Source organism: Oreochromis aureus, linkage group 16 (assembly GCF_013358895.1).
Source record: "Oreochromis aureus strain Israel breed Guangdong linkage group 16, ZZ_aureus, whole genome shotgun sequence".
Classification (NCBI taxonomy): Eukaryota; Metazoa; Chordata; class Actinopteri; order Cichliformes; family Cichlidae; genus Oreochromis; species Oreochromis aureus.
In genome coordinates, this window is record NC_052957.1 from 20816162 (window position 1) to 20836635 (window position 20474).

The 20474-nt window shown below is 41.0% G+C and overlaps 1 protein-coding gene across 2 annotated transcripts; it reads left to right on the plus strand.

Moving 5' to 3' along the window:
• The first annotated feature begins 427 nt into the window (after positions 1–427).
• Positions 428–20474, plus strand: sytl5 (synaptotagmin-like 5). 2 transcript variants are annotated; one of them, XM_031734694.2, is made up of 15 exons: positions 428–574; positions 665–880; positions 2734–2846; positions 2964–3060; positions 3996–4092; positions 4209–4302; positions 6934–7034; positions 7617–7706; positions 12347–12525; positions 12615–12717; positions 12844–13005; positions 13114–13222; positions 15452–15590; positions 16108–16316; positions 17227–20474. In XM_031734694.2, the coding sequence occupies exons 1-15, from the start codon at positions 456–458 to the stop codon at positions 17367–17369; spliced, it is 1971 nt and encodes a 656-aa protein (XP_031590554.2). In that variant the 5' UTR covers positions 428–455; the 3' UTR covers positions 17370–20474. The 2 variants fall into 2 exon arrangements, with proteins under 2 accessions (XP_031590554.2, XP_031590555.2); XM_031734695.2 differs by having other exon boundaries at positions 3996–4086.

Sequence of the window (20474 nt, forward strand, 5' to 3'; positions counted from 1 at the left end):
AGGCTCAGCTCCTAATTGGGAGGTTGTTAAGCTGCTGTGGAGCCGTCAAATGTCTACCAATTACTTGTGCTTCCACTTGTAATACGGAAAATCATTGTCTTATTTTAATTAATGCTTTTCAAACTGGCCTGAAGACAGGTATATTAACCAGGATCAAACAGGATTTTTACCTCGAAGCCGTGATGATTTATAAAGTTATTAATGCCAGATGTATGTTAGTGACTTTTCTTTGTGTCTGCTTGACCTTGTCTAGGTCTCCAGGGAGTTCCAGCTTTCCCCCAAAAAATCAAATAAAAGAAGAAATTCTGGAGAGACCCTGGCAGCTTTGAATTCATACCTTTCCAGCACTAAAAGAACAAGATGAACACCGCAGGATGATGTAGTTCTTGCTGACGCCCTCCATGCAACTTATTCCTCTGGCTGACATAACTGGATAACTGGTGACCGTGGGATCAATGGAGCAATCTGGGAAGGATCTGAACCTCTCCTTTCTGCTGGAACATGAACGAGAAATGATCCTGAAGGTGCTGCAGAAAGACGAGAAGCTGAGGAAAAGAGAGGAGAAGAGGATTCGGTGAGGACTTCCATGTCACCATTTAAACTCACCGTCATCACGTTTACTTTTCTTAGTGTCCTGTGACGTTCTTGTATTTCTGTCCTACAGGAGGCTGAAGAATGAGCTGCTGGAGGTCAAACAAAAGGGTTTCATCCGGCCCCAGGATTTGGGAGCCCGACAGTGCACTCGCTGCCTCAAGACCCTGGGCCTGATCTTCGACCGGGGCGATCTCTGCGAGGAGTGCCAGTCTCGCATCTGCAGCAGCTGCCGTGTTGTGAACCCCAGATCACGCCAGTGGAGATGTACCTTCTGTGACAAGCTCACGTAAGTCTGACGTCTGAAGGGGGACCAGAGCAGCGTTCAAGCTTTTTTTGTGCTAAAGATGATTAATTGCACCACATCTGCCTTCATTCATCAGTGAGGGTGCCCTGGGGTTTCACTGCTGTGATCTACAGGGCTTAAAAGAGAAAAAAGCACTGCTAGTCTGTGTAGATCTATCATGTTCAAAAGTTAAATGAGCTAACATGTGAGGACTAAACAGATGCAACATTGTGCAACATCTTTCTCTGACACTTGAAGCACTCATTACCTTTTCTTTCTAATCACGATTGTCGTTAGTTTCTCTTGAACTTACCCTGCAGCATTGCCACATTTAGAGTTTTTCTGTCCTCTAAAATTCGCAGGGTTTTTGCTTATTTGTTAGTTAGTTTGTTTGTTTGTTTGTAGCTGTAAAGCCTCATTTTTCAGCTGGTTGTTTTACTGTAGTGTGATTGATCAGGTGCTGTGAGCTCTGTTTGGAACCATAAATCATCCCATCTCTGCTCTGGCAAGTCACTGTCCCTGACTGTCGCACACCTGGACAGTGAAAAAGCCAGCAACCGTGAGCCATCACCAGCCTTGGCTCCTGTGTGATGATATTTTGAATCAGGGATTTTTAAACTGGTACCGTACGTACAATATTTGAAAGGTGCAGTTAATGCAAATATCCCCAGTTTCTGGGTGACAAAGCGTCTTGACGCACTAGTACTCGAAAGAAATGTAGTCTAATGAGCACTCGAAGGTTTCCAGTTATTCTCCCCGCCTGCTGATTTCTGTGATGGAGGGTTAAATAACAGAAACACCTCCCTGCGCAGTTCATTAGTGTCACAGCAGCTTAATAATTGTGCTTTTAAATAAGCTACGCTCTAAAACAGTTTCAGCAATAACTCAACATTATAACCCTCATGAATAAAGGTGTTATTTTTAACGCTGAACTTAATTAGCTTTGGTGTCAATCCCAGATAAATAACACGAGGCATTTCAAGCTCTGTTTCAACCGAGTGTGTTAGAATATCTCCAAACCTCGTTTCTTTGAACCTTTGGGTGCTCCTGGTGGGAGTAATTGTCCGAAGGCTTTGTAATGCCACTTTTGATTTAATCTGCTTTAGCTTTAAGCTCCAAGCTTCCAACTACCGGTGTATGGTGGCTCCGAGCTAACTAAACATTCACATTAAAAAATGTTTCTGAGAAATAAAGACGCCAGGTTTTCCACTGCTTAGTCTGAATAATTATGCTGAGGCCAGAAGATCATGTCTCCAAGAAGTAAAACTTTTCTCAGCTCACGCCCACACGTGTAGCGAAAAGGTTTACATGCAGAAGATCACAAACCGAACCAGAAAAATGGATTTCGCCTAGGGGTGCCGGATTAATTTCAGAAGTTAGGAGGGTAAAAGGGAGAGAGAGAAGTAAATGCCCACCACTCTAATCAATAGTTTTTCTGCTTTGTGCTGGATCCGTTCACAATGGTGATTAAAAATGCAAAAAGCATGACATAAAAGTGTCAAGGTATGATTTACAACTCGTGTTTAGTGTTAGTTAATGAGACAGAAATGCAATCGCTGGCCAGTAATGCAAAGATGTAATATTGCAACAGCAACACTTTCTGAGAAATATATTTTTCTATGTGCAAAGTATTACCAAAGCTAAAATTCAAATGTTTTTCTCATTTTTGCCTGCTTTATATACCCGGAGTTCTTTGAGTCGGTTGTGATGATTAAAATGAGAATTCAGAGACTTGGAAATAATGTGCGACATGGGAGAAAAGAGCACTTTCCTTCCTTCTTGTTTCCTGCGATTTTACTTTTACTACATGTGCTGTCTTGAGGTGTTGATTCCCCTTTAATGTCTTTGTACGACAGGGAGCTGAAGGTGTCGAGCGGAGAGTGGTTCCTGGAGGAGAGGTCTAAGCGCTTTGAGCGGGGGCAGTTGAGCAGTGACGTGGTCAAACAGACGATCCTGAGCGCCCCACTGAGTGAGTCCGACTGCTTGTGTTCTTCAAACCAGAATGATTACAGTTGAAAAGACATGTTAACGGTGCATGAAATGTGCTGATTTCAAAACTCACTCGCTGATGCGTTTGTTCCCGAAGGCCCAGAAGTAAAAAGGGCCGCCCCTTCAAAGCAGGAGAAACCTGAGCCTGCAGTATCCAACAGATTAACTGTACTCAATGGTGCCAGGAGAAAAGGGTAAGCAGATAACGCAGAGTTTAACAGCTGTTTAGCTTCATACAAACACATACTGACCTTAATGAATTAAACAACATGAATGTATAATGCATGGAGGACATGCAGCACATAGACGGGATAAAATCATCAGAGAGTAAATGTGCAATGTGTTGAGTGTGCACCTCAGTGTGAAAGCATTAGAAAAGATCAAGTGGACAGTCATTTGATGTGTGTGTGTATATATATATATATATATATATATATATATATATATATATATAACATATTTATATACATATCTGAGACCCTGAATGTGTTTTAAAGTACATTTAGTAAAGCAGAAAAGCAGTAATTGGATTGTGCCGCCTGGTATCGCTCCTCATTTTGACTGCGCTCTAATGGTTCCTGAAGGCAGCACAGAGAGGCATATAGACAGAAAGCAGAGCAGCTGATAAACAAAAGACGATAGGGATTCACTTTCAGCATTTCATGGAGTTGCAGTTATTTTATCACTTGATGAAATAACTAGTTTTGTCCAGGCTAACAGACCAGCAACGCCAAGGTGGCTAAAAGTTGGTTCTGCTCCATTACATTTTTGACAAAAGCAACCTCCTTATTTGATTGAAGTGATGTAGGAGCCCAAATTAAATTTCCTCTGCAGGATGCAAAGCACACGAGTAAGTTACTAAACTCACTCGCTTTACTGGTAAAGCAAACAGATGCAGTGCTGAACATCTCTGTTTAGCGCTGCGCAAAAGTCTTGAGTCACGGCTCATTTCTTCTTTCTGTTTTTGTTTCAGAATACAAGCAATAAGTAAAAAAAGTTAATCTGAAATATTTTCAGCATCCAAACTGCTTAAGAAGCAAAGCTAAAACGTTTGCCGTCTCTGGAACTGCCTTCAGTGTTAAAATCTGGATTAGATGCTGTCATTCAGCTGACCTCTGTGTTTTTTCAGGGGTGGTGCAGAGGGTATGGAGTCCATGGCATCCAAAGACCTACGTCCCCGGTCTCTGGACAGATCATCCAATCTTGATGCTAATCGGAGGGTCAGGGTCAGCAATCGATGCACACAAACAGCAGCGCACTGGGAAAATTGGGGAAAGTTTTTACATTTGGGGTGGAAAAACTTATTTTAATAGTTTGTGTGTATATTTTTTTTTTAATGCAGCCTGAAGGAGCAGAGAGTGACGACCCTGAGGGCGCACCTGAGAAGAAACCTTCCGGCCCGAGCATTTCTGTATCCAGGCCCTCGGTTTCATCAGGTATTTTCATTTTTGTCCCTGCACAACGAGGTGATGTGAATCCTGCCACCGTTTCACAGCTTCATAGCTCTCACCCAAGCATTTTGATAATTCACAAGCTATCAAAATAAGTCACACTTTCAAGAACGATGCAAAAACACTCGTCTCCACTTCAACTCAGACTGTAGCTCACAAAACATAAAATTATTCCTTCCTTTTGGAGAAAATGTCACATCTGCACGAACTACACTATTAACTTCCACACTCCGAAGTGCCGAACCTCTTCATCTCTTTGGGAGCGCTTACCTGCGCTCCTATCTGCTGGCTCTGTAACTTTATCAAGGTTTTTTAAAATGGCTCTGATGAGCGTTTTAGTTAAAACACTGCTGAATGAAGATCTCTACTCAAAGCCAGTTGTCAGACCAAAGCAGTAGAAAAATAGTTGTTTTGCTCTTAGTATTTTTCTGTGCCTGATTATTTGGTCGATAAGAACTATTCACAGCTTAATTCTTCACTCTGAGACTTTTTAAGCTGCCTGAGGCTCATTTCAGGTTTAAAATTTTAATTCAGTTTTCTTTTGTTTTTAACATGCTTTTATAAAACAACTGCCACACATCTGGCATTTTATTAGGTACACAGCCTAGCTCTGTTGTCCCTGTTGTCTTCACAAGAAATCCTTCATGCCGCAGATTCAAAAAGTAGCTTTTGGTTCGTGTTGACATGGTCATAAAGAAATTGACATGGTCAGCAACAATCCTCGGGTAGGTTGTGGTGGTTACACAATGCTGAGCTGGTACTAAGAAGCCCAAAGTGTGCCATTACACCACCACCATCAGCCTGAACCATTGATAGCAGCTACTAGCTGATTGATACAAGCTGTAGCACATGGCTGTAGCTCAGGAAGTAGTTGAGCAGGTCATCTTCTAATTGGAAGGTTTGTGGTTCAATCCCTGGTTGCTGCATTCTGCATGACAAATCTCTGAGCAAGATACTAACCCCAAGTTGCTCTCCAATGCATCCACGGAGCATGTGGCAATGTTAGATAGAAATGGGTATCAATAGACAGAATCTAATCACTTGTCATTATAAGAAATCAGTGACACCTTAACGACAGTGTTGTAATACAGCCCTCTGACACCAAAAACATGAGCAAACGTTTAAGGAATCACTTAATGTGTGTGTACCTGTACCGTTTGGCTACCGCTCAGCAAACAGATATAAATGACCAAGCACCACAGCTCTAAACATTAGCACCAATGGTGACGATAAGGAGTGGTGAGAAAGGCAAAATGGTGTAGTTTGGAAAAGGCTTCACTCTCAGTTCCCAGGCCTGGCAGTTCCTCCAGCACAGAGAGAGAGGAAGGACGCAGAAATGAGCTCTTAAAGTTTTTTTTGTGCTGGCACTCAACAGCCGATGGGCTCCTCCAGGAAATGGACTGAAAATCTAAAAACTTGACTTGAGATATGAAAAAAGACCCCTCAGCTTTCAGTTTCCACTCTCCAGAATTTAATTTAGAAACATTTGAGGAGATATTTTTGGAAGTCAAAACAAGATCTGGAGAAAAGAAGAAAACATTGAGTGAGGGGAGGAAATGCGCACTTTCTAATTAGAAAGGCTCTGCATAACCCCCTCATATGACTGCAGAGTACCTGCAGGAAGGTTTAGCTGACGTGGGGATTATGGTAAAGTGCTGAAGCACAAACAGGGTCTACACAGCGGAGATATCGGAAGGAAGCCTTACCTGCAATCTAATTAGAAAAGTCAGATGGACGAGTGGTAAAACATTTCTCCCACTGAAAACGCTGCGCACGATGAACACAATCAACTTTTTGAGGTCTAGTGCAAATCTGCAAGATGATTTTATGGCATAAGGTCTTTGGGAGGAAGTGGCATGGAGTTCGGATGGAGCTGTTTGGCCACAATCCAAGGTTTCAAATGTTCAGAGAGAAAAATGGAGAAGTATATGCACCTTGCTTTAGCCGATGGATCAGGAAGATTGGATTTCCACAAATGTCACTTAACTCTGAAAGCAAATAGCATGCAGCTAAGAAGTGAAACTGAAATAAGCAACCTTCTACAACAAGACAAGGATCCAAAACGGACCTCTTTCTTTTGAATCTTTCTGAAGTTTTTTTCAATAAACCGTGTTTTTTAGACCTTTTTTAGGAACATAAATTAATTTCACTCCAACCGGTCGCAGCAGATGGCCCCGCCCCTCCCTGAGCCTGGTTCTGCTGGAGGTTTCTTCCTGTTAAAAGGGAGTTTTTCCTTCCCACTGTCGCCAAAGTGCTTGCTCATAGGGGGTCATATGATTGTTGAGTTTTCTTCTGTATGTATTATTGTAGGGTCTACCTGGCAATATAAAGCACCTTAAGGTGACTGTTGTTGTGATTTGGCGTTATATAAATAAAACTGAATTGAACTGAATTAAATTTAAAGCAACAAATACTTTCGAAATCCCACATCATAACAAGAAGATTTATCTGCTGCAGACGGCACGATTGAGCAAACAGGAAGTTAATGAGTTTCCAAATCTGACCAAAAGTCTGCTGCTGTCTGCCTATATTTCTCAGTGTTTATGTTACAGCGCTGCACCTTCAGAACAGTTTTTCCTCATTTCTCTTGCCTTCTTGCCTCTCTTCCTTCATCAGATCACAGTCGATCAGAGTGTGACCTGTTATCTCCCGGCTCTGAACCCAGTGACAATGCCCTCTCTGTCAGAAGCCGCTCAGTCCCCGGGCTCAACGAAACGGTAAGGGCCATCATCCCACCCCCCACATTTGATTTTTGAAACAAACTCATAAATCTCTGAGTGGGAAATTGCCACACCTAGATTTTTTTTTTTTTCTTTGTTGCGCATTTATGCATGATGTGGTTACACACTACAGTAAGCTTGGGATCTGTGGGCCGATGAACTCGACACGATGCGTCAGATGTGGGACTGAATGTTAATTTCACTTCAGAGCTCACTTCAAAGAGCATGACAGGCATCTAAACAGATGTAGGCCAAAAGCAGGTGGAGGATGCGATGGTCAGTGTCGGGCTGCTTTGTTTGTTTTTCAGCGAGCAGCGCACAGAAAAACTCAAATGTTTTTTTCTTTACCTACTCATCCATTCATGCACGCACTGTTTACTGTAAAAACAACCACAGTGTGGTTTTGCTAGTGAAAATTGAATTACCGCTCTCTGTCCGGTCCTGTGTGATTAAATTTATGGAAGCTGCCTGCGTCCACCCACACAGCTGCCGCGTGGAAAACTGCACAGAGCACAAAGACGCTCTGGCCGGCTTCTCGCGTGTCATCTCCCTTCTGACTGAATCCGCTGTCATCCGCAGGAGTTTTCTGACGAGGAGGAGGACATCGACGCCCTGATGTCAGCCCACAGCAGGATTACGGGCAGACGCCTCAGCAACGCCGTGTCAACGGTAACACCCGTGTTGGATCACTCACAAAATCAAATAGTAATACGAGTTCCCATGTGGTCAAACAGGTACACAATTATGCTCCGTATGCACACATACTGTATGCTCACCGCCAGATGTGTGACTCAGATGTGTGCGTTCTAGTGTTGACTGTGCAAACACAGAGTCAGCTGTGTCACGAACACTTCCTGTAATAGGAAAGCTTAACCCTGTTTCCGTAAACTAAGTAGTCGTATGGAGAGAAGGGTCACTGCTTTGAGGGGTACAAGTGTGTTTATGTAGGTTAATGATGTGCACTTTGCAGGAAATATGTCATCCATATGTAAATACTCAAAAGTGGAGATGTGTGTTTATATGAAAAGCTAAGATTTGAAGCTGCACCCATCAATATTTCATACTAACAATGAAAGTAATGTGAGGCCTCTAACGAACTCTGAGGAATGATCTCACTCTGCAGTCCTGCAGAAGCATTTCGAGATGATCGTTTTATGGAAGTGGAACGGCGCTCATAACACGACATTAGCATAAAAATGGCTCCCCTGTGAGTTCTGGGGCATGATGACTGATTGTTTAATCATGTGTAGTGTAACAAAGTTCCAATAAAGAGACTAAGGTGTCAGATTTTTTGCATTTTCTCACTCGTCATGTCCGTCACGTTGTCCATTTCAAACAATATACAGTATAATCGTCAAAAACAGAAAGGGAAACTAAAAGACGCGCAGCCTCTGCTGTCCTCTTGGTACGAGCTGGAGCTGTTTTTCTTTTTTTGAAGCTTTATTGAAAACAAGACAGCCGTATCGCACTCTGTCTATTTACACTGCAGTTGATCCATGGCACCTATCTCACAGGTGTGGGATGACGCCGGCCTATACGTCGTCTGTCATCTGTCAGCAAGAATATGACAATATAATTACCTGATGTAGCTCAGCAGCCGTTTTATCAGACTACTACTGTGTAGACTGAACCAGATTATAGTTTATATTCCTTAATTAGTTTTTAAATTTCTCTTTACCTTTATGTTTTTATTTCAGTTTAGTTTTTATTGTTTGAAGATGTTTAGTTTCAGTTTAGTTTTTATTGGTTTTAGTCTTTTAAAATGTTATTGTATGGAGGGCAAATGTCACGAGTACGATTTAGGAAAATCAGTTCAGGTATTACAATAAATACAACTATTTAAAAGCAGTTGACTCTCAGTCTCATAGACATGCAGAGTCTCAACAATCGCGTGCATCAGAGCGTCATCATTACCACTCTAACGAATCTACAAACAAAGAATATTGCCTTTAAATTGTATTTTCATTTTCCCAATTTAAACCTTTTTTTCAAAGGTTTGTGCTTTTTTTCTTCAGTTAACTGAAATGTTTTTTCACATCCAGTTTTAGTTTTTAGTTTAAAATAACTTTGGTCTGAATCTGTTTTTCGTCCACCTGTTTTCAACCAAAAGCCTTTGAACTGAAGAAGAGAGAGTGGGCTCTTAGAGAGGGGTGAGGCCTGCAGCTAATGTTACGTTTTTCAGACAGAAACCGGACCAACTGGCTGCTAACAGGCAGACTGAGACAAAGAAGCATCTCTTTATCTGTGAATCATGCAAATCTGCTGTAGTCAAGCCCCAGAATACAAATACAGAGTTAGAAATGAGCATAATAAGATGTTTATATTTTAAACATCATCCAGAGACCATGGACCTGGTACTCTGGATAATCCACGCTACACTCTTTATTAAGGTTTTTCTCTTTGTTTTCTGGAGTAATAAAAACTGTTTAAATGTAATTTTCTAATCCCCTCAGTGGAGGGGCTGGAGGTGGGGCGATGGGTATCTCACAACACCAGCACATGAATCAAAGTTTCATTTAATATCAAAGCGATAGTGTTTTTTTTTACTTAATTGCTCATACGTTCACTTGATTCAGACATGCATATTAACTTCTTCAGGGGAATCAGTCACAGCCAGCTCTAAACTACTTTGGCAGAAAAGCAGTTATTTAAACGTCGAGATAACAGTCTTATTCATGACTCACTGCGCTCTGCTCGTCTCCTTTGTGAGCGTGTGTAGTTTGAGAGCTGGGTAGGTAAATGGATGATATGGCCAGCCTGTTTGACAGTCGATCTTTCTGTTACAGTAGCAGTCACTGAGCTGCTGTTGGCAGTATGAATGGAAGTAGAAGGTGGTGATGAGATGTGATGCAGATAGTTCGCTGTCACTGACTCGAGCTCTAATATACTCTGCCCACTGCTGTGATTCACTGCACAGAGGGCTTTTGTGGATAATGAAGGCACAATGAGCTACTATTAGAGGCATTTAATGGTTCCCATGATCTATGAGATGGTTTTTTTTCCCTTTTTTCACTTTTAGCGAAACCTTTTTATTTTCTGGTGAGGTAGGGGGAAAAGGTGATGCGTATAAATATCATAAATATCAACTAAACTATAAGTTTATTAGACTTTTAAGGAAATAGTAGTGGGTTTTTTCATGGCTGTAGCAAACTAAAAAGCTTGCAAAGTGCGTACATGTGTATGACACAGATACCTGCTGATCAGTGCTGAGGAAAATTGGAGTAAAATACTGTTATTGCACTCATTAGAACTGCAATACAGATTTTTTTGTATTGTCATTATTTTCAGTCTAATGGCTGATATACACTCATCTGCCACTTTATTAGGTACACTGTGCTAGTACTGGTTTGGGCAGTCTTTTGACTGCAGAGCTGCTTTGATTCAACAAGGTGCTGGAAACATCCTCAGAGAGTATGGTCCATGCTGACATGATAGCATCACACAGCTTCTGCAGATTTGTCTGCTGCACATCCAACTAAATGGAATCCAAACTAATATGAGCAGTGCTAATGAGCAGTTATTGAAAAGTTAAATATTTAAATCTGAAAAGATTTTAAAAGATGGTTAATAGTTTTATGTCCCATTTCTTTCTCATAGCAGCTGTCTATCCCTTGCATACTTTAAGATTTCACAGCAGAATGCTGGACAAGTTGTGATTTTTGCCTATTCAGCCTTTCTAACACATCAGAGAGCTCAGTACTCACGCTTTCCTCTTCCATCTTTCTTCACATATGTATCTGCCTCTTTTATAAATAGTCTTCCACTCCTGGATCAGAAAGAAGGTGGGGATACCTCAATGTCCCCGACTCGGATGCTGAGACTGTAAGCCTCTCCTTTGGTAGTTGTGCATGCTTTTATTGCACATTCACACAGTAAAGGTGCTGTAGCAAAGCACCAGAACCTAAATATTACATGCAGGTTTCAATAATATATAGAGAATTTTCATGAATATACCATAAGATGATATTCTGAGTGTAACTGCATGCTCACTGCATGGTTTTGCTCATACTTTTCCTTTTTTGTGTTGGTGCTTTAATTTAGTGCCCCTTGCATTTAACAAAGCCATTTGTCATGCTGGCTTCCTGCAGGAAATAAATGAGTAAGACTTTACAGTAGAGGTGGGGTGAGAGAGCCAACGTGGCTCAATTCTGGCTTCTGGAGTCCTTTGCTCCCTGGACAGCAATATTATTATCAGTGGATTATGCCAGTTCTAACCTGTCTGGAGCTACAGCAGTCATGCTTTTAAAGAAATGTTCCAGACATAATTACCTGCTGTGATTGCAAAGATTTTTTTTTTCCTCAGAGAAATAGGTTTGGCAAGTGTTCAGTGTGAGGGAAAAAATTGTGGTGGTGAATGTGGCATAAAAATGTTACTGTTTAATTTGATGGGCAAATTAGTGAAAATTCAGGAGGAGCTGCCACCCAAGTCAGAATTTTACCGTTTTTTAACTTTTTAAAAAAATGTTCACTTTTATTATATTACATGTTTGTTAATGTGTCTTTTATTTGACGGAGCAGACCTATTTCTATGGCAGTTATAACCCTGTGGATCTGACTATTTAAGCTGACAACCAACAGCAACAAGTGTTTTTCAAGCAAAATCACATCTCTCTAGACTCTCAGTTGACACAGTTTGCTGCATTCACAGGTCTGATGTGACTGTGGACTCGACATCTTTAATGTTCAGTCTCTGAAATTTCCAAGAATGGCAACAAATGCCTGTTAAACTTCTAAAAGATTGGCCAAGTGACAAATTGTTAGGTTGATTGACAGTAAATTTGTAACTTTGAAAAGCTACATGAAAGGATACTAACATTTTTAAACTGGCTGTTCAAAATTTAGGAAGAACTGGAAGCTTGATACAGATGGGAACTACATAAACCATAAGTCCTACAGGGAAGCTAATCAGCTCATCCTTTCTAAGAAACATTGTCTACACGCTGCTACATGTCACGCATTCTTTCATATGTCTTGACATTTCCAGGCTCATTACTCTCAGGTTCTCTAACTCATAGCAATAAGTTTTGTCTAAGTTCACAAACACAGACAGAATATAAATGTTTTTTCTCATTTATACCCCCTGAAAGCTTCACGTTTTGCACTTCCCTCAAACTTCCAGTGACAGTAATGATTGACGTGAGCCTCAGTCTGAACATTGTGCAGATTTTCCTCCTCTTTTGTTCATCGTGTTTTGTTTCCACTGTATTTCATCACTTCTCTCGCATCACATGCTCCCCTGTCTCCCTTCTTCCCTCCTTTATCGTCGCCGTCTCATATCTACGCCTTTATCTCTCGCCTTGGCCTCGTAGAGCAGTATAAACAGCACGATGAGCATGTACAGCGAGACCGGTGACTATGGCAACGCAAAGGTGAGCGGCGAGATCCTGCTCAATGTCAGCTACAGCTACAAGACCGGCGCTCTCAGTGTCCTCGTGAAAGAATGTCACAACCTGGCAGTAGGAGATGAGAGGAGGCAGCGCACAGACGCGTAAGAGAGCACGCACACACACACACACGCACACACACACAATGGCGTAAGAGGACTCTGTTATAACCTGCTGTGTGTTCTTGTGGCAGGTATGTGAAGACTTACCTGTTGCCAGATAAGTCCCGACAGAGTAAGAGGAAGACGAGCATCAAGGCCAACACCATTAACCCTGTTTTCAATGAGACTCTGCGGGTGTGTGAGAGGAAAACTCAACGAGAGCTAAAGAGCAATGAATTAATATGTTACATCATAAAGCGACATTCAGCTGATCTTCTCTCGTGGGATTTTTTTTTTTTTTTTCAACTTCCTCTCTCTCAGTATGTGATCAGCCACTCGCAGCTGGAGACACGAACCCTGCAGGTGTCCGTATGGCACCACGACCGGTTTGGACGCAACAGCTTCCTGGGAGAAGTGGAGCTGGCCTTTGACGCCTGGAAATTCGATTGCCACATAGAGGAGTGGTACACGCTGCAGCCCAAGGTGGCAGCCTGAATCACCACGTATAGTGTTTTTCAGCTACCTCGTATAAATATGAGCATCTGGTTTATTAATGTGCATGTGTGTGTGTGTGTGTGTGTGTGTGTGTAGGTGGAGGGCAGTATAGACTCAATGCTGCAGTATAAAGGAGAACTGACTGTTGTGTTGAAGTACATCCCTGAAGGAAAGAACGTCACACCGACTGCGGACCAAGTACAAGGTACATTCATGGCTGCCATCACCATTAAACTTTACAGTATGATATACTGTATATAATAAGATTTCTTGACATCTGGAGTAAATTGCTGCAGATGTTCTGTTAGTCTGTGTTGGCAAGTGTGCTGTTCTATGCAGCAGTCTGCTGAGAACGCAGCATCAGAAACAAGGATGCAAGGAGACTGGACAAACTAGTGAGGAAAGCTGGCTCTGTAATTGGAGCCAGACTGGACATGCTGGGGGGAGGTGGTGGAAAGATGCACACGAAAGCCATCCTAAATAACTTTGATCTCCTCCTTTATTACAACATCTTTATGAAACAAAAAAGCATCAGTACTGGAAGACTCCGCTCTCTCTGTGGTAAAACAGCGAGATATAGAAAATCATTCACACCCACAGCCATCAGGGTTTCAGTTCTCATACAAACAGCAGATAAGCTGTCAGACATTTGAATTTCTTTTTTACATTTTATTCTTCTTATTCTTAGCTCCTTATTAGGGACATTTTAAACCACAAAATCTCAAAATTTCAGCTTTAACATGTTTGTTATATTTAAAACTTTGAAGTTCTAAGGGTCTGAATAATGTTTGACTGCACAGCATGACTTTGTGATAATGAGTGACCTACCAGTGAGTTGTTGATTTGCTAATGAGGATAAATATATATTTGCCCAACCTTCTTGGATCTAAAATAAAACCCTTCTTATCCCCGTCTGACCTGAAAACATTGTTTTTCGCTACTTTCAGACGTTCCCTGGTTTTTATCCCCAATTACTGCAGCGCGGCTGCTCGACTGCTGCCCAAATGATTAAAAAACAGAAACTGACCTCCTGCTTGCTACTAGTGAAAAATATTCCTACACATCTATAAAGCACTGCGTGGTTTTGTAGAGCAAGTGGTGTAGTTAAGGTTGGTGCAAGCAGAGGAGTGTCACAGGGGTCAGGGTTTGAAGGAAATTCTTTGGGGGGGGTTTTCTGTATAACCTATTTTAATCATACAGATGCACACACACACACACACACACACACACACACACACACACTCCAAAACTAAGTGTAATACTTGTCATAAGATGCATGTATGGATCAGGTCTGCTAAATCTGAGAAGGAAGGAATGCAGTAGGCTAAATCGCAGCTCTAAACCAGGGGCTTAAGTCCAATGTGCACAATAGCTGCTATAGCTGAGACTTTTTTGGGGTTAGTGTTTTCTTTTCTTGTGAAAATCCTGATAATATGACCACCTGACCACCAGATTTTATCACTACAATACACAACATCAATTTGCTTACAACCAGGTACATCTTAGGCTCCTGAAGGTACTCATCTATATCGTGGAGTGTCATCATGTTGCCTAGCAGCCACCTACCAACAGATAAAGAGGCTCATTTGTAATTTATGCTCCTGTAATGTCTTATAAAAGCATTGTATCATTTTAATTTCACAACATCTAATTTATTTCAAATGCAAAACTTTAATTATGCAAGCTATATTCTGTTGACATTGCATTGCCTAGCAGCCACCCAACACCTGACTAAAATTACAAGCCAAACAATACTGCATCATGAGCATGCAGTAGTTATTTAAAATGCGTAAAATGCAAATGTCCAAAATATTGAACAGAAATGGAAAAACTACGTTTGTGTTCTTACTCCAAAAATATCCACTATGCTGTCTACAACAGATGATGCTCGTGTGGATTTCATCATACTAAGTTACAAAAACTGGTTAACATAGGTCTTCATTTTAAAGGTGGGTTTAAATTGAGGCTTCCATCATCTTTCATTGACTTCAAATCCAGTAAGCACAGCACCAGATCACAGTAGAGATATACTAAACCCTTCTTTTGTGAAACTTTTCCTCTTTGCTGGCTTATATTTTTAATAATGATGCATGTAACTATGGTAACTGACGTGGTCATGTGTGACATGTGACTGCATGGTTTTCATTGCTGTGGTTTGCATGAATTAAATTTGTCTCCTGAAATTCCTGAATAAATAAAACATGAAGGGCCATCTGCTTTAAAAGCATGAGTCACTGCTTTGTAGCTAGTAGGGATGGATATTATTGAACCTAATGCCTTTATTGATTCTGCATAAAGGTGCCATTTCTTTATTGACTCGTGATCAGTTTTTTTGTGTAAGTAAGTGTGCACAGGTTATCGATATCTCTTTTTGTATCTAAAGTTACATATATAAACTTGCGCTTTCATTTGTCTGCTTTTCCTACCGCCACAGTGAAAAAGAGTTTTCTGAAGGGCAAAAAGACGAGCCCTTTAACTCTGCCTGAAGGGGGCATGGTTGAGCTGCTGGTCAAAGGAGCCAAAAATCTCACTGCTGTCAAGTCTGGAGGCTACTCGGATCCTTTTGTGAAAGGGTGAGACACTGGTTTATGAATTTGAATGAGGTAATGAGGTTTTACGTCAGAGTAGGCGCAGCTTTTATGAAGCACACATATAACTTACAACTAGTGCCAGATTTTAAACTGAAGAATAACATACTGTAAATGCCAAAAATAGATTACATTTTCTGAAATGAGACGTCAAATATCATTTAGATCATTTACATTTGTAAGTCCAAATCATGAAGTTACATTGACAGAGTTTGAGACAACAGGACTCATTTTTTTGCCTCTGTAGTCACTTTTTTACTACTTTTGAAGCTGTTTCATGGCTCTTTAGGTCAGTCTTGCATCTCTTGGAGCATCTCATGTCATTTTTTTGTCCTCCTCTGATTTCTTTTCAGTGGCGGCATTTATTTTTTTATTTATGCCATTTTCCCCTACCAGTATATTGATTCTGTATCATGGAAAATGAATGATAGTGGACTAAGTTGTGATTTCTTAGAAAACACAGCTTGAGCATATACTAAGTAACTTGTATCCTTTTTCTTAGATACCTCCTCCCTGATAGCAACAAGTCAACCAAGCACAAGACCGTGGTGGAGCGACACACCGTGAACCCACAGTGGAACCACACCTTCACCTACTGCGGCCTGCAGCCGGGAGACCTTAACAACGTCTGCCTGGAGCTGACTGTGTGGGACAAAGAAACTGTGTCCAGCAACGTCTTCCTGGGAGGGGTGAGGCTGGGAGCTGGCACAGGTAAGACTGTGTGGTAGGAAAACAAAATAATCTGGTTAGCCAGTGTTATGAGAGGAGAAATTTCCATATATTTTTTCTGTTACGGTCAAAGTGTTGCAGAAAATGTCTTTTTTTTTCTTTTTTTTTTACAACTCATATGTTGTTAATCTGCTTGAATGGATGCTTTTATTTATCGCATTAATTTTAATTTTCCCGTGAGCCAAAGTCAGAATTATTTATATTTATTCATAATTTTGGTACAGTCCTGTCACATCCACAATGTAACAGACATTTTCACACTTCAGCCTACATTTTAGATTTCCCGCACTTATAAATATAATTTTGTTTTTGTTTTTCGAACTATGTCCAAAATTAGAGTCACAGGCGTTATTTCCACATATACTGACATCACTATTTTAAACTCTCTTCAAATTAAATCTAAACATAAGATAAGATAAGATAACCTTTATTAGTCCCACACGTGGGAAATTTGTTTTGTCACAGCAGGAAGTGGACAGTGCAAAAGTTATGAAGCAAAAATTAGAATAAAATAAAATAAGAATAAATACAGTACACAACTGTACAGAATAGAATAAAATAAAATACTATATACAGTAGAATAAAATAGAATAAAATATACAATAAGATAAAAATAGAATACAAATGCTATATACAACTGAGTAAAAATACAACGATGCATCCATCCATCCATCCATATGTCTGTACAAAAATAAGGAAAGGCATTAATGGTTTATGAGGAAAAGAAACAAAACTACCTCATGCAAACCTTACTCTAGTGGTTGTCTTCAAGCACATGCACAGTTTGCACATTAAGCAAAAATCATAAAGCATATGGAAATCCTATTAACTGTGGGCTGTCTAGTTCTAACAAAGTAAAACAAATGTGTGTGTTTCTCTCTGCTCCCATCAGGGGAAAGCTATGGGAAGGAGGTCGACTGGATGGATTCGTACGGGGAGGAAAAGCGGCTGTGGCAACGAATGATTGAAAATCCTGAAGTCCCTCATGAGTGCACTCTGATGCTGCGATCCAGCATGTGCAAGCACAATACATGAACCCAAACGAAGCACAGCTAGAGAAAAGACTGAGACTGAAAGGGAGAAGGGAAAGAAGTCGTCTGAAGGTGTGAGGAGGAGCTAGAAAAGTGGAGCGGTCAAGGGGTAAAAAAAAGAAAGCGGTGAGGGGGTCAGGACTCAGAATAGGAACAAAGCCCGTCCCTCTCCCTGCTTCTTTTCTCTTCAGATCCCTTCTCCCATCCACAGCAGCCAGTCATGCCTTACACATTCATTCAAATGTGCCCCTCGGCCCTCAAAAGCATCTAGTCTTGACCAAACACTGCTGTTTATGGAAAACCAAGTGCTGTATTTAACATACTGTATCTTCTGAATAAGCACACGGTGACTCCCAATATGTCCGTCTGTGTCTCTGTGAGTCATTTCTGCATGTAGCTGTTGGAGACCATTCACAAGGCATTAGACGAGGCACCGATCAGTTATAAATAAATGTGAACACTCCCCTTATAAACAGCAAAGCTGAATCCTGCTTTGAAGCACATGGGATGTTGAGTTCATCCCCTCAAACAGCTGTGTACAGGTGTAGAAAGTGACTCACTCTCACTACTGTGCTGCTCAAGAAGTACTTTCACTTGAATTTACTTCTTCATAGGCTTTCTTTTAGATTAAGGAAAAGATTAGCAACAGAACACTTGATGGAGAGATTTAAATTACATATACATACATATAATTTAATAAAATGAAAAATAAAATGAAGTTTACTCAGTTGACATTAAAATAGAAGAGCAGGAAAAAAGTCGCTTTTGAGAAGCTGGGTGTAGCTGGGTAATTTTTCCATGGATAATATAGCAATGGAGGGATGTTGTGAATCCTGTACATTCATTGTCCCCATAGGATGTACCCTCAGGATGATAATGATTCCCTAATATTCCCTTTGGCTTTGGCTTTGCCTGCAGGAGGAAGCTTTCACTTATCCTGTAAAGTGGTGTTATATCAATGTTCAAAACTGCTGTGCTGGTGAACCATGAATAGTTCCTGGTTGGCGCATCCTAGTGAACCCAACTTCCTCAATCAGCCGCTCAAGGGTCGCATTTGAATTTTGAGTGCAATATCTTTAACCGATAAATTGTGTGAACAAAATGTTATGGCATTCATAACCCTCTTAGAATTTTTCTTTTAATAACTCTTGCGATCTGAACATTTGTTTATGCCCCCATCCGATCAGAACAAAGTGCTAATTTGCAAATGTTAGCATGCTAACACAGTAAAGCTAAACATCACACTATCAGTATGCTAACTCTAGCATTTAGGTTTGTTGCTTGCATGGCTGTTGTCCTTTTAAAGTGCATCTGCACGGGAAGCGGTTTGTAGTAAAATGCTACAGGAAGTCAATGACATTTGGCAACTTTAAGCTGCTATGGGTGGAGGAGGGGGGAAAAACACTGCCACAGAGTAGATGGGTACTGAGACAAGCTTTTCTCAACTTCAAGGCAAGTGGCTGAAGCAAGTACTAATAAGTAAATTAGAGGGTTAACTCGTAAACACATATAACCCTAACCCTTACCCTGGAATTTATGCGTCGTTTACCAAAACGATGGGTCAAGCAAATCGCCCCCTGAGTGTATGCAGCTTTAAGCCAGGTTCAGATGATACAGTGGCCTTTGAGATTACGCCGCTATAGACTGAAATGATTTGACCAGTAATAGAGGTAATTTGTGCACATTGCTTGAGTTGTCCGTCATATTGAATGTCACGTAACCACCGGTCATGAGTAAAATCTGTATTCCCCAACTGGTTTGCAAGTGGTTGCTGGATGTTGCTGGGTAAAGTCTCAAAGAGGCTGCTGCACCAAAAACCTCCTTGCAATTGCCTTGGCTGTTAGCAGAGTGTCAAGTTTGGTTGTAATTTGTGTGAAAGATGCCTTCTTGCCTAGAAACACTCACTAACAACTAGCGAAGTGCTAAATAAACTTTAAAAAGTGCCAGGAAAATGGAAAACGCAAAATTTTCACCTTCAAAGTAAAAGTCAAAGGTGCAACTGTTGTGGTTATTATCACACTTTTCACAACGGCGCTACCACTCCACCAGTGAGTAGCTGGTGAGTCTCTGACAATTGCTACAACCTGAACAGTCTGCTAGCAACCAAGGCAACAAATACATGTACTAAAACAGGTCAGGGATGTTTGCTGTCAACTGGTAAGCACCATCGGTCTCTAAGGCTGTGTGACTCGAGCCTTATTCACTTGACCCTACATTGTGGCACGTACAAAACAGCAGACAAGTAACATGATTGGAAAATGTCACAAGCCAGTAGTTTGCATTCTTTCATGACCTGTGTGATGTCATCAGATGGAAAGATGCAGGTGCCAACTGGAAAACTATGCGCACAATGCTTGTTTTCTACCCCAAACCCTGACACCTTTCTGCTGTTTTGTAGTCCAAACCTGACGTAGTCCTATTCTTTGAGAAAAAAAAAGAAAGTTGCTTTGATTTTTTTGTTTTGATTGACTAAATAATTACAGATTACCCAGCTTAGACTAGCTTTGATGTAAATTACGTAACACTGTATCAGTGTGATAATAGAAAATGCATGGTATTAGAGAAAACAGAAGTAGAAGAACAAAAGTTTATATAAAGCACTGACATTGTCACTTTACTGCTAGAAAACAGAGTGATTTGAAGTGCGTTCCCAGCAACCCCTGAGAAGGAGGCTGTTTGCTAAGAGTGAGTCAGCACTGAGGCGAGCGCCTCCATCTCAGTAATGAGCCGGTGACAGTCGGTGACCTTGCCCCTGTCGCCCGGAGCTCTGTGGTCCACCGTCATGCGATGAAATGCACAGTTGACAAAAACTCATCTCAAGATAAACTCCGTAGAGCAATTCTTTATGTGGAATGCCAATTTTGTCTGCTTGTCCTCTGAAAACCGTCCGCTCTCAGCTCCCAGTTTGACACCCAGTTATAGTAATAATACATGTGTTAACTGTCCAGCATACATGACAAGTCGTGCAATACCCAGTTACCGAGAAAACTCTTGATGTACAGCATGTACTCTCTGTTGTCTGGTTTCCATGCATCGGATTCACTGTTTAAAAGCCCTTATCATCCCAAATGTGTTACGAGAATATTTTGAATTAAACACTCTTTCCATA